The sequence below is a fragment of the Pundamilia nyererei genome, unplaced genomic scaffold (assembly GCF_000239375.1).
Source record: "Pundamilia nyererei isolate P.nyererei 1_Seehausen unplaced genomic scaffold, PunNye1.0 scaffold00384, whole genome shotgun sequence".
Taxonomy (NCBI): Eukaryota; Metazoa; Chordata; class Actinopteri; order Cichliformes; family Cichlidae; genus Pundamilia; species Pundamilia nyererei.
This window is the reverse complement of record NW_005187785.1, coordinates 135,921-149,296: the sequence shown is the minus strand read 5'-3', so window position 1 is coordinate 149,296 and position 13,376 is coordinate 135,921. Positions and strand designations below refer to the sequence as shown.

Sequence of the window (13,376 nt, the reverse complement as noted above, 5' to 3'; positions counted from 1 at the left end):
GTGGGGGAACTTGCACAATCGGTGGCTGACTAAATACTTTTTTGCCCCACTGTAGTTCCTATGGATTTAATGCAGACATATTATTAAAATTTGGGCTATAACGGTTGTATTGATGCGTAGCAACTTGAAGTGCTCCCAAAATTGGCAGTACAGCATGAAAAATATAAAGATAAGCTCTGGCGAACTTGGTTCTATGGTCTTAAAGGGTTAAGTAGCTGAGAGACAAACTCGAGACACCCATGTTTGTACCGACATGTTAAAGGTGTTTACGAATACTAACAATGAATTGTATTTCAACCTTCAGGTGAAACACAAGATAACAACCGGTTTTCATTGTTGATTTAAATTGTCTTTCAGAGTTTGAAGCCATCTGCTCACTTATTCACTCAATTGAGCAAAGTTCTTAAGCTCAGCAAAGTCCAAGAGGTAAGCCCGCTCTATCAACTTTATTTCTTTCTTTATTTTAAACCATTGGCCCATCAGCGAGCCCATTTTACAAGCACTCTTTAAATGACTAACTCCGTGACAGTTTTTCCCTTAAACAAAATTCAAACTGTTTTGGAAAGAAGAGAAGACGAGCTTCAAAGCTTTCACATATGCTGATGTCTGAACAGACAGAAGTCAACTTTGCATTGATTTACTTAACTGTAGCTCCCACCATTCTGGGCTAAATAGAAAATTTAAGTAGTTCCTGAAAGATGAGAATGTATTTTGTAACTTTTCAGCAAAAAATGACAAATTAAGGGCAAGTGGCCTCGATGACACTAGGTGGTAAAGGATCAAGTGGAAACAATGTAAATGCAATATGGTAGCTTTGGCACTTGTATGAATATAAAGTTAAATTTTGATCTAAAGATTCTCTGTATGAAATCAAGGAAACATTAGGCTCTCCTTTTAAGTGTTTTGTTTTTTTACCCCTCAGGTTATATTTGGCCTTGCTCTGCTCAACTCCAGCAACACAGACCTTCGTGGCTTTGGTAAGTTTTTCTAGCACACCTTCATTTATTTAAACTCAGTGAATAAACAGTGTTTTTCTAGCAGTATTTGTCAGTAAAGTGAACAAACTGTTATATTTCCAACAAATCTTGTATTTCTAAAGATGAACTAATACATTTCATGCTTGTTCTTCCTGAATTGTCTTAAAATCTTGGCTGAAATGAGCCTGGTAGTCTGCTGCTGGTATGCAGTTTGCATTCTTTATGCCAGCTAGGGCTGCACGATTTTGCATAAAATGAGAATCACGATTTTTTTGCTTAGAATTGAGATCACGATTCTCTCACTATTTTCTTTTCCAGTATAAATATTTATTGCACTTATTAACTGCACATCAGCTTCGTAACAGTTGAGACTGAACATAAAAACAATAAATAAACATAAAAACAACAAATGTCTCACGTTTTGTTGTTGCTGCAAAATGTTGTACTGCTTGAAATTCTGTCTCCACCGTTGCTCGACGCTGCGTGTACAGAGCAGGTAGTGCAACAATAGAAAAATAGTTGCGGGACGGCACTGTGTAGCGTTTGTCTAGGGTGTTGATCATTCTCCTAAATCCCTCGTTTTGCATCAGCCAAACCGATTTACTCAGGAACAAATAAAATGCTAAAAAAGCCAAACAATAACATGTTTAAGTTATCTAAGTGACTTATATATGTATATATGTGTATATATGTGTGTGTGTGTGTGTGTGTGTGTGTGTGTGTATGTGTGTGTGTGTATATGTGTGTATGTATGTATATGTATATATATATATGTATATATGTGTATGAAAATGATTTGCCGGGAGTCCGGTGTTCTCACGGCTCTAGTTAGCCTAGCCCCCGGCTAACTATCGAGCTAGTGGGTAACAGACGTCTCCGAAAACGTCGGAGCGCTTTTGAAAATATGCGGTGTCTTGATAAACTGAGCAGATATTTGAGGTTTACACAGCTACATTCTCGCCTGAAAATATGTTAAACGTTTATTTTGTGACCCAGAAAGAATAATAAGAGTAATATTAAAACTAACTAGCTGCCGCCATTGTTGGAAACTGAGCTGGGCCGCGCTATGAATTCTGGGACACAGCTGCTTCTTCTTCGGGGTTTAACGGCAGCTGGCATCCTTGTACATGCAGTGCTGCCATCTTCTGTTTCAGTGCGTTATTACACTCTTAAATCCTGCTACTTATTCCTGCGTCTTTTGTGATCTTACAAAGCTTCAAACGACGCGTCGACTATTAAATCAGTCGTCGACGATTTTGATAGTTGACGTAATCGTGACTAGTCGACTAATCGTGGCAGCTCTACCTGTCACACACACGCTTACCAATGCAGAGAAATCCTGAAATCAATGCTTGACTTTGTTTCAAGATTTCAGTTCATCTCTTTTGCACACAAACACGCTTCTTGCGGAGATGCATTAAGGAGCATTGTGTGCTTTGATTGCAGTTATTTCTGGAAGGCATGGCGTACTGTCCCTATCATTCTTCTGAACATTTAATCACTTAAATGTTTCACATTAGCTGCACCTAATGGGGTTTTTTTTTTTCAAACATAGTACACAGGAAAGCACATGATAAACTGTTTTTGTCTCTCAGCTGCTCAGTTCATCAAGCAGAAACTTCCAGACCTCCTGCGGTCATACGTTGACGCAGATCTTGGAGGAAACCAAGAAGGTGGCTTCCAAGACATTGCCATAGAGGTGCTGCACCTACTGCTCTCCCATCTACTGTTTGGACAGAAGGGAGCCAGTGGGGTAGGGCAAGAGCAGATTGACGCCTTCCTCAAAACACTTTGCCGAGGTATGGAGGATCAGTTGGGGGGGGCTGATTGTAAATCTTAAATATGCACGCAGACTGACTCGATATGGTGAAAACGGCCAGTTTTGTTTTCCCAATCTGACGCTGCCACGCTTTCTGTGTGTTGCTGTCAGATTTCCCCCAGGAGCGCTGTCCTGTGGTGCTCGCACCACTGCTGTACCCTGAAAAACGGGACATTCTCATGGACAGGATCCTACCTGACTCGGGGGAGTTAGCTAAGACCAGGATGGAGAGTTCTCTTGCAGAATTCATTCAAGAAGTTGGCTATGGTTTCTGTGCTAGGTGAGTGTGGCTTGTTTGAAACTGTGTGAACAAAGTGATTTAAAAGAAATAAACCTGTGACTACAGTTATTTGTCTTGTATCTAAATTCTAAGTAATCATTTGAACGACCGTGTGTTGGCACCAAGAAGCTCTTGCGTGTTTGGTAAATTGTGTTAAATAAATATGAAAGAAAACTGGCAGTCTTTTTATTGTTTGAACACGCTTTATCACAAACCTCAAAGTGAGTTATTACTTAATCCTGTCCTAATAGAAGTTCTGGTCTGAAATTACATGCGAGTGCTCAGTAATGACGGATTGTAGGCAACGTTGACCTTTTCTTTCCTCTCTTCAGTCTGGACGAGTGCAGAAACATAATCGTTCAATATGGGGTGAGAGAGGTGACGGCTAGCCAGGTAGCCAGAGTCCTGGGCATGATGGCTCGTACCCACTCTGGTCTAACTGACGGCATCCCACTACAGGTGAGACTCTTTATTTGACGGAGGGGACAGGAAAGTGTAAGAACGCTGTTTGGTTTGCTTCATAGTTAGTTTCTCTTCACACAGACTTGCCATGAACTACTGTAAGTGCAAACATGAAGATTCAAACTGCTGTTGTTTTTGCTGAGTGCAGGAGACAGTCTAGCAGTTCACTGTTTTATTATCAACCAGTTAAAGATTTGGCTAGCACAGCTGTGGACTTCTCAATGTCAGGCAGCTTCTCTGTGTGCACATGTTTTATTTTCATGCTGAAGTCTGCCTTAACTGACAGAATGAAGTCGAATAGAGTACCCTGTTATACAAGGCCGAGCAGCCCTTCTGTCTGATGCTGTGTTCTGTAAGCATGTAGCAGTTCACCTTCGACACTCGGCTCTTTCTGTCCCTCTTAGTTAAGCCTTCACGCCGTGGGCTTAATGTTAAAAAGAAACCTTATCAAAGCCCAGGCGTACCTGCTTTGCTCTTCTCTTGTTTTTAAATGTGAGTGCACTCTGTCCCATGGTACTGGACAAAGGTGGAGACGGTGGCTCAAACACAGATTTTGATGGATGATTGATGGCTTTCCTCTTTCTGCAGTCTATCTCTGCTCCAGGAAGCGGTATCTGGAGCGATGGGAAGGATAAGAACGATGGTTCGCAGACACATACGTGGAACGTTGAGGTCCTCATCGACATTGTCAAAGAAGTGGTAAGTGAACTGTCAGTTCATCTGAAAACCAGAAATTTTCCAGGAAACGCTGAGATGGAAAACTTAACAAAAATAAAAAATCCTTTTTAATGACTGAATTTTCACTGCTTATTTATTTATTTATTTATTTATTTATTTTTAACCTATACCCTAGAATCCCAATCTCAACTTCAAAGAGGTGACATATGAACTGGACCACCCGGGCTTTATAATCCGAGACAGCAAAGGCCTGCAGGTAGTGGTGTATGGGATCCAGAGAGGGCTGGGCATTGAAAGTTTTCCTGTGGATCTCATCTATCGGCCTTGGAAACATGCTGAGGGACAGGTAACTTATGTTCATCGAGAGGGTAAAAATTCAGGTGTTTGGGGAAAATTATGAGAGGAATCTTTGTCAAGTTGGAATAGATTTGTGTAGTTTAATGCATCTTTTCTGTATTTTTTCCAGTTGTCATTCATTCAACACTCCCTGATGAACCCAGACGTGTTTTGCTTTGCTGACTACCCTTGTCACACTGTGGCCATTGACATCCTCAAGGCCCCACCAGAGGATGACAATAGAGAGATTGCCACATGGTATGGAAATTGAATATCACCTTGCCTCTGTAGAACGGTGTGCCGTTGCGTATTTTTCTTACTGTGGCTTCAGATTTTGCTTTAAAGCAGTAAAAATGTAATTGAGGTGTCCTTGATGGGCTCTTAAACTGGAGGCAAAGTTGGACCTCTGTGTGTACTGAAGGGTTCACGTTAAAAATGAATAAATAAATAAAAAATCCATCACTTCAAATCAAGTTTACCATGACACTTTAAAACTCTGCCAAAGCGCTCATCTTTTTGTAATTCTTCACAGGAAAAGTCTGGATCTGGTGGAGAGTCTGCTTCGACTGTCTGAGGTGGGCCAGTATGAGCAGGTGAAGCAGCTGTTCAGCTTCCCGATCAAACACTGCCCCGACATGTTGGTGCTGGCGTTACTGCAGATTACCACCTCGTGGCACACACTGCGCCACGAGCTCATCTCCACCCTGATGCCCATCTTTTTGGGAAATCACCCCAACTCCGCCATTATCCTGCACTATGCCTGGCATGGACAGGTTGGTGTTTGTTATTAGATCAGTGTTGCTGGGTAACATGTTGTTTGGCAAGTCATGTCTTCAGTTATGTGTTTCTCAAGTTTTCTACTAGTTTGGTGCGTCGTTCAAAAACTAAAAAAATCCTGCTTGCATACAAAACTGTGTCTGTCTGTCTGTCTGTCTTGCAGGGACAGTCTCCTTCCATACGTCAGCTAATTATGCATTCGATGGCTGAATGGTACATGAGAGGGGAGCAGTATGACCAAGCAAAGTTATCTCGCATCCTGGATGTGGCCCAAGACTTAAAGGTTGGTTCGAATACTGCGTTCTCCTTGACCATTAAAGTTTTTGTACTCTTGTAACATTTCATCTGAATTTAAGGTAGAGGGTAAAGGTACACGCTGTATAGCATGTCGGTTCTCTCCTTAGAAACTTTTTTTGATTTAATATTTAAAAACATTGTATTTGCTGCAACAACAGACCTCTGTACATAATCTGATTATTGGATTTAAAGAGTCCGTGTCTATAGTTGTAAAGGTGGATTATTAAATGTTTCATGTAATAAATGGAGACAAATTAAGTGAACCCAATGTGAACATGAATGTGTTTTTCCTCTCTACAGTCTCTATCAATGCTGCTGAATGGTACTCCGTTTGCCTTTGTTATTGATCTCGCTGCACTTGCCTCGCGTCGTGAATACCTCAAACTCGATAAATGGCTTACTGACAAAATTAGAGAGCACGGGGTAGGTCTTTAAACTAATGATTGCTAATCGATATGTCTTTTTAGATGGGTTTCCTGTTTATGCTAGTGTAACATTAAACGTATTTCATGAAAAGTCTGGTTTTGTATTAATTATATTTCTTGTTCTTGTGACAGGAACCTTTCATCCAAGCTTGTGTGACGTTCTTGAAGAGGCGCTGTCCATCCATTATGGGGGGTTTGGCTCCTGATAAGGACCAGCCCAAAAGTGCCCAGTTGCCTCCAGAGACTCTAGCCACCATGCTGGCCTGCTTGCAGTCATGTGCTGGGTGAGGAACTTTAAAGCCTGGTGTTTATCCCCTATTTGGATCGACTGCTTTTTCCATTGCAATTGCGCACCACCTTTTTGTGCGTGGTCATCATCATAGCAACGCGAGCGAGCGTCCTGTGATGTAATTGGTATGCGACACACTACAACAAAGGTACAAGCAGAGGTGATCGTACTCGGGCCGCGGCTTTTTTTTCTTAGTTGTAGCCATTTCCCTCGATGCCAGGTTATGAAAATGGCGGTTGTGATCTTCGTGAACGTGCTGCTTTCACGACTCATCTCTCAATCAGTAGCATGCACTCTGGTGACATCGCATTTCAGTACCTGCTCGGATCACTTGAACCTCGGCCGAGCGGGTACTATTTTAGCACCAGAGACTGACTTAGTGGAAAACTGTGGCCAGTTGATCCGAGTAGGTGCTAAAGGAAAGGGGCTTTTGTTTGATGCTCTTGGACTTTTGGAGCTTCGAGTGGAGCCCAACGCTGGTTCGATGCAGTGTAACATCTGTCTTACATGTATGTTGTTTTTGTTTTAAATCCTTAGCAGTGTATCCCAGGAGTTGTCGGAGACTATCCTGACGATGGTGGCTAATTGCAGCAATGTAATGAATAAAGCCCGACAGCCACCACCAGGTGTAATGCCAAAGGGACGTGCCCCGAGCACCAGCACCCTAGATGCCATCTCACCTGTACAGGTATCTTGCATATCACGTCTTTTGAAATACATTTTCATGATTGGTTTTGTGGATGCTAATTTTGATATTAACACTTTTATAAAGTGTACAATGTTTTGGGTTTCTGTAACAGTTCTGTCATGTTTTCTTTTACTGTAAAAAGCTGACGTTAGTAGCTCTGTTCCATTCCTGCCTGCTTAACTTTATGTCCCTTTGTTTAGATGGACTCTCTGAGTGGCATTGGCGGTTTGAATTTGGGGCCCTCAGCTACTTCCCTCAATCCAAGCATAAGTTTCCCAACCCCAGTGAATACACCTTTCAATAATCCCCAGTCTCCAGCAAAAGCCTTTCCACCACTTCCCAATCCTAATCCCAGCACACCTTTTGGGAGCATTTCCGGCCTGCCCTCACAACTCCCTGGTATGACCTCAGGTTTTTGTATTTCAATCCAAACATGCTATCAAGTGTGAAGCAGAAAAGTGACATTATTGTTACTTCCAGGTCCACTGGGCACGGGCATCGGTCCTGGTCTAGGGATGCCAGCAGGGAGCACTGATCCTTTTGGTCCCAGGAAGATGAGCACACCGGGCCTGAACCCACCAACCTTTCAGCAGAGTAAGATGAAGGCCTGTAAGTGGTGGTGGTAGTGGTGTGACTGAGAGCCCCGTGCTGCTCAGCACTGTATTTCCTCTGCTTTTCACAACAATCACTTACTAAAGAAATTGGCTTTCAGGGCACTTTGTCTGCCGCACCAAAACGTTTCCTTAACGTGAGATTTTATTCCTGAAACAAGTTAATTGGTGATTTGTTTTACATAAAATGATTGTAGACTTCAGTGTGAGAGGAAATACAGATCAGTCTTCCATTCCTTGTCTGCTTTTGCTGACAGCCCCACTTTAATATTTTTCAGCTTCTTCAACATGACGTAATTGTCTACAGTACTGAATTGTTAGAGGCCTCTAAGATGAAGAGACACTTGTTTTCTTTCATCCAGTCTATAAAGACAAACATGAATGATTGATGTTGGTAGGGCTGTTCGATACAACGATATATATCGGATGACGATATAAAAACGTCTATCGTTTCATTTCACGCTATCGTTTGTTTCGTGGTGTCGTAAAATAAACTGTTTACAGCAATATTTTTTTTCATCGTTTTGATGGTCACCGTAGTGACTATTCATTTCTTAAAGTTCTCTCTTTCTCTTATATTTAATATCACCACACTACGGACAGACAAGCGCCTGTTTTTACGCGTTGTGGTTAGCAACAACGACGGTAACACCATCGCGTGTCCGCTTGTTAATGTTCCACATAAACCTTTCACAATAAAGCTCAAGATCCTGTTGAGACTTTTCAAAATAAACTGAATCATGTGAAAGAGCAGATTATTTACGGATGAGAAGTAAAAAAGAGCTGTCAGGTGCTTAAAAAATAGACCTTAGAGTAAAAGGTCATAACAGGCTTTTCCCCGCAGCACGCCGTGTAATAAATACTCACAAAGAAAATGTCGGCCGTTACAACTTGTGTCTAAAAATGTGTCGTTTCATGCATCGGTTAAAACACTCGACTCCAGCTACACGACGCGCAGCTGGAAACACTTCACGCAGGTCAAGCTGCCCGAGATTCAGACTTTACAGAAAATGTTACGTTTGATTTATATCGTTATCGGACGATAGATGTCTTATATCGGGATATGAGATTTTGGTCATATCGCGCAGCCCTAGATGTTGGTGTTTTAAGGTTAACGGTGAAAGAAGTTTTCTCAGCTGTTATTGACCTCCAGCTGTCGCCTGTACTTTGGGCTGAATCAGGTCATTCAGTTTCAGCTGTTGTTGTTGTGTTTGCTCGCCTCTAACATTTCCGAAAGGGCCCCTACGGGAATTTTTCTTTTCTTTTTCTTGTGTGTGAAGAAATTTTAAACAACACAAACAATGTGACTTGCGTGTTGTAGATAAACCAAGACACTTTTGTGTTTTATTATAGTGAAAATGAGTGCATTCTTATTCATTGTTGGACTTAAAATGATCACTTATGCTTTTCTGTTCCCAGCCGACCTTTCTCAGGTGTGGCCCGAAGCAAACCAGCACTTTAGTAAGGAAATAGATGACGAAGCAAACAGTTACTTCCAGCGCATTTACAACCACCCACCTCACCCAACCATGTCTGTGGATGAAGTGAGTAGTTACATGACATTTTTCTGCGAATATCATTCCTCTTCAAATAGAATCCTTTCCACACTTGTCAAACAATTCATATGTGATGTCATTGGACTCATGCAGGTCTTGGAAATGCTGCAAAGGTTTAAGGATTCTACCATCAAGCGGGAGCGAGAGGTGTTCAACTGCATGCTTCGAAACCTGTTTGAGGAATACAGATTCTTCCCCCAGTACCCAGACAAGGAGCTGCATATCACTGCCTGTCTTTTTGGTGGAATAATCGAGAAAGGTCTCGTCACTTACATGGCCCTGGGTTTGGCCCTCCGATATGTTCTTGAAGCCTTACGAAAACCATACGGATCCAAAATGTATTACTTTGGAATTGCTGCCCTAGATCGGTTCAAAAACAGGTACTAGCTTTTTCTTTTGCAAAACAAGTGTAAGTATAAGGCGTTATGTTACAGCTGACATCTCCCCCCCCCCCCAGGCTAAAGGACTACCCTCAGTACTGTCAGCACCTGGCTTCAATTGGTCACTTCTTGCAATTCCCCCACCATTTACAAGAGGTAATCAGGTTTCCTTAATTTATTTGTGGTGATCCTTTTTCTGTTATCAGCATTCATTAAGTTTTACTTAGTTCTCTCTCTTGCTGGAGAGAGAAGCGCGCCTTTGATTCAGCTAAATTAAATCTGTCGCTCTGCATCTTCAAATATCCTGTGTGTGCAGTATATTGAGTATGGACAACAGTCACGGGACCCTCCAGTGAAGATGCAGGGGTCCATCACCACACCTGGGAGCCTGGCTCTAGTACAAGCCCAGGCACAGTCGCAGCAACCTGCCGGCCTTAAAGCCCCACAGCCAGGCCAGCCCAGCACCCTCGTCACAACCACCACGACTACAACCACAGCCTCTAAGACGTCCACGATCGCAAGGCCGACAGCCACTAACTTCAAGAAGGATGTGCCTGTGAGTTCAGTTTTGACCGGACACCATGCGGCAGCATAGAGAGAGAGAGAGATATCTAGATATAGAGAGACATAGACAGACACACACACAATAATAATAAATAGTCTCCGTTCCTACCTACAGCCCTCCATAAACACTACCAACATTGACACCCTGCTGGTGGCTACTGACCAAACGGAAAGGATCGTAGAACCTCCGGAGAATGTCCAGGAGAAGATTGCTTTTATTTTCAACAACCTTTCTCAATCCAACATGACTCAGAAGGTAAAGACAAAGAAACAAAATATTACTGCATTAGAACAACCTTAATAATCAAAGATGCTGTTTTTTAAAAGCAGAACATTTCTTTTGTCAGGTCGAGGAGTTGAAAGAGACGGTGAAAGAGGAGTTCATGCCCTGGGTGTCTCAGTACCTGGTGATGAAGCGAGTCAGCATCGAGCCCAACTTTCACAGCCTCTACTCGAACTTTTTGGACACACTGAAAAACCCCGAGTTTGTGAAGATGGTTCTTAATGAAACCTACAGGAACATCAAGGTAGACTTAAAGACTGAATATTTAGTTCACCTCTACCAAAAGTCGGATTGAGCTCTGCTGTCTTATTGCCAAAAACTTGCCTCGTGTGATGCGCTTGTAGTTACGTTTCTCACACGTCACATTATTATGTTGGGTAAACTGGTTTTGCTCTGGTAAACTGTCATCCTTGGTAAAATACTTTTCCCCTGCGTCTTTCAGGTGCTTCTGACCTCAGACAAGGCAGCTGCCAACTTCTCTGATCGCTCCCTGCTGAAGAACCTTGGCCACTGGTTAGGCATGATTACACTGGCCAAAAACAAGCCTATCCTTTATACAGTAAGAGCATTTTATTACATTTTATTATCTGCTGGTTTTTGTGCTTCAGAGTGGCCTAATTTTTATTTTTCCCCTCTTCTAGGATCTAGAAGTAAAGTCTTTGCTACTGGAAGCTTATGTGAAAGGCCAGCAGGAGCTGCTCTATGTGGTTCCCTTTGTGGCCAAAGTTTTGGAGTCCAGCGTGCGAAGCATGGTGAGAAATATAGGTGTACTTCTCAGTAGACCCTAAGCAGTATGGCCCATATACCAACTTTTCTATATATACAGTGGGGGGAAATGTCCAAACCACTCAGCGTGATTATATTTTTGAGTCCACAGGTTTTCAGACCCCAGAATCCTTGGACTATGGCCATCATGAATGTTCTCGCTGAGCTGCATCAGGAACATGACCTGAAGGTAATAAGTTAGCCTTGTGTGTTGCTATTTAGAAAACACATCTGGATTTGTACCGTAGTCTTAAACTCCAGTCCGGTTGTTTTACATTTACAGTAACAACAGTGGAGCTGCCTCCCATAATTCCTGTTTTTGATTGGACGCACTGAGTGATATTTAACAATTACGATTAAATGCACAATGATGCATAGCAGGATGTCTTATCATTGAAAACTGCACTTGTCTAAACCGTCATTATCACTTAACGTCATGAATAAAATTACAGTTCAAGTGACTGACGTTTCCTTAGGTAAATAAAAAGGTATCAGAAGTTCATTGCTTCCATGCTTTTGTTTACTACAGTTGAATTTGAAGTTTGAGATTGAAGTTCTGTGTAAGAACTTATCTTTGGACATCAACGAGCTGAAGCCAGGAAACCTGCTGAAGGACAAGGAGAAGCTAAAGAACCTCGAGGAGCAGCTATCGGCACCAAAGAAGGAGGCAAAACCTCCAGAGGAGATGCTGCCAGTCTCTACTGCAGGTGATCATGTTATTCCTCTTTAAATTGTCTTTGTAGTTTAAACATCTCAAATGTTTGTTTTTGTCATGTAGAAACAAAATGCATTACTTCTGTTACGTGTGAAACTTGAATAGTCTTGTTTTGTTTTGAATACTTGAACATGTCAGAATCTTATTGTTACTTGTAATCTTGTCATGTTGGGGCCATCACTTGTCCTTTGAGAACACTTTAAGAAGCTCGTTGGTTTTTGTGTGCGTGCTGTTTGTTTTGCCTTTTCTTGTGAGTTTTTTAATCAAATTAGCATTTTCAACCAACAGGAGACTTTGTTCCATTTGCAGCTCCTCCCTCCACCCCAGCTGCAACCACCACCACTTGTACAACGACCGGGCCGCCCACCCCGCAGTTTAGTTACCATGACATCAATGTGTATGCGTTGGCAGGCCTGGCTCCCCACATCAATATAAATGTCAACGTAAGTATAAAGACTGCGTCATGATTTTGGCGTCTGAGCAGAGTTGTAGATGTTGCAGGATTCTATACACTTCAGCTATGCACACATGAAGCTACGCACACTAGACGCCCTCAGGGACCTGATGACACCGAGAGTAACTAATTAATGAGTAATCATTTCATGTGTTTGGATCTCTTCTTAGTAGTTACTCTCATTCTTGGGCTGCTCTTGTTTTCTTAGATCCCTCTGCTGCAGGCTCATCCTCAGCTAAAGCAATGTGTGCGTCAGTCAGTGGAGCGTGCCGTCCAGGAGCTGGTGCACCCTGTGGTCGATCGCTCTATCAAAATCGCAATGACGACCTGTGAGCAGATCATCAGGAAGGACTTTGCTCTGGATTCTGAAGAGTCCCGCATGCGTGTGGCTGCGCACCATATGATGAGAAACCTGACTGCTGGCATGGCCATGATCACCTGCCGTGAGCCTCTTCTCATGAGCATTGCCACCAACCTTAAGAATAGCTTTGCTGCAGCTCTGAGGGTAAGGCCTCCACGAGGGTGTGTATTTAAATTGCTAGTTTACAGAAGAAAGAGGAAAAGCATGCATCAAATAACAGACTTGTTTTCCTTTTAGGCACCAACACCCCAACAGAGGGACATGATGGAAGAGGCTGCAGCCAGAATTGCTCAAGACAACTGTGAACTTGCTTGCTGTTTCATTCAGAAAACGGCAGTGGAGAAGGCTGGCCCTGAAATGGACAAGAGACTAGCCACGGTAAGACTTTAAAGGGGATTAACCCAAAAGGCACAAATACAAATCTACTTGGATTTTCATGGAACTGATCATTGGCCTATGGCCCAAGTTGGAGTGGTGAATACATGTACCGTATTTTCACGACCATAAGACGCACTGTACTAAAAGGCGCAGTCTCAGTTATGTGTGCCATTACTGTATTTAACATACACATAAGGCGCACCTGAATATAGGGCGCATACAAGTGTGCGTATTTAAAAATAAAGCGGGAGCAAAACTGAGTTTGGTACTCACATTTTTAT

General features: G+C 42.5%; 1 protein-coding gene across 2 annotated transcripts in view; it reads left to right on the top strand.

Annotated features, from left to right (window-relative positions):
* The window catches only part of cnot1 (CCR4-NOT transcription complex, subunit 1), a 28,403-nt gene that overhangs the window by 7,858 nt on the left and 7,169 nt on the right, over window positions 1-13,376 (top strand). Inside the window, exons 5-32 of one of the 2 annotated variants that reach the window (XM_013915863.1) lie at window positions 358-426; window positions 923-977; window positions 2,573-2,776; window positions 2,908-3,076; window positions 3,409-3,535; window positions 4,127-4,237; window positions 4,392-4,562; window positions 4,683-4,810; window positions 5,085-5,325; window positions 5,493-5,612; window positions 5,927-6,049; window positions 6,184-6,335; window positions 6,881-7,028; window positions 7,229-7,427; window positions 7,509-7,622; window positions 9,059-9,183; window positions 9,289-9,575; window positions 9,653-9,731; window positions 9,883-10,131; window positions 10,255-10,395; window positions 10,487-10,666; window positions 10,865-10,981; window positions 11,064-11,174; window positions 11,300-11,377; window positions 11,717-11,894; window positions 12,191-12,345; window positions 12,565-12,861; window positions 12,955-13,095. In XM_013915863.1, the coding sequence (XP_013771317.1) occupies window positions 358-426; window positions 923-977; window positions 2,573-2,776; window positions 2,908-3,076; window positions 3,409-3,535; window positions 4,127-4,237; window positions 4,392-4,562; window positions 4,683-4,810; window positions 5,085-5,325; window positions 5,493-5,612; window positions 5,927-6,049; window positions 6,184-6,335; window positions 6,881-7,028; window positions 7,229-7,427; window positions 7,509-7,622; window positions 9,059-9,183; window positions 9,289-9,575; window positions 9,653-9,731; window positions 9,883-10,131; window positions 10,255-10,395; window positions 10,487-10,666; window positions 10,865-10,981; window positions 11,064-11,174; window positions 11,300-11,377; window positions 11,717-11,894; window positions 12,191-12,345; window positions 12,565-12,861; window positions 12,955-13,095 (4,269 nt within the window). Of the gene's footprint in view, window positions 1-357; window positions 427-922; window positions 978-2,572; window positions 2,777-2,907; window positions 3,077-3,408; window positions 3,536-4,126; window positions 4,238-4,391; window positions 4,563-4,682; window positions 4,811-5,084; window positions 5,326-5,492; window positions 5,613-5,926; window positions 6,050-6,183; window positions 6,336-6,877; window positions 7,029-7,228; window positions 7,428-7,508; window positions 7,623-9,058; window positions 9,184-9,288; window positions 9,576-9,652; window positions 9,732-9,882; window positions 10,132-10,254; window positions 10,396-10,486; window positions 10,667-10,864; window positions 10,982-11,063; window positions 11,175-11,299; window positions 11,378-11,716; window positions 11,895-12,190; window positions 12,346-12,564; window positions 12,862-12,954; window positions 13,096-13,376 lie in introns of both variants that reach the window. The other variant, XM_013915864.1, reaches the window with a different exon arrangement.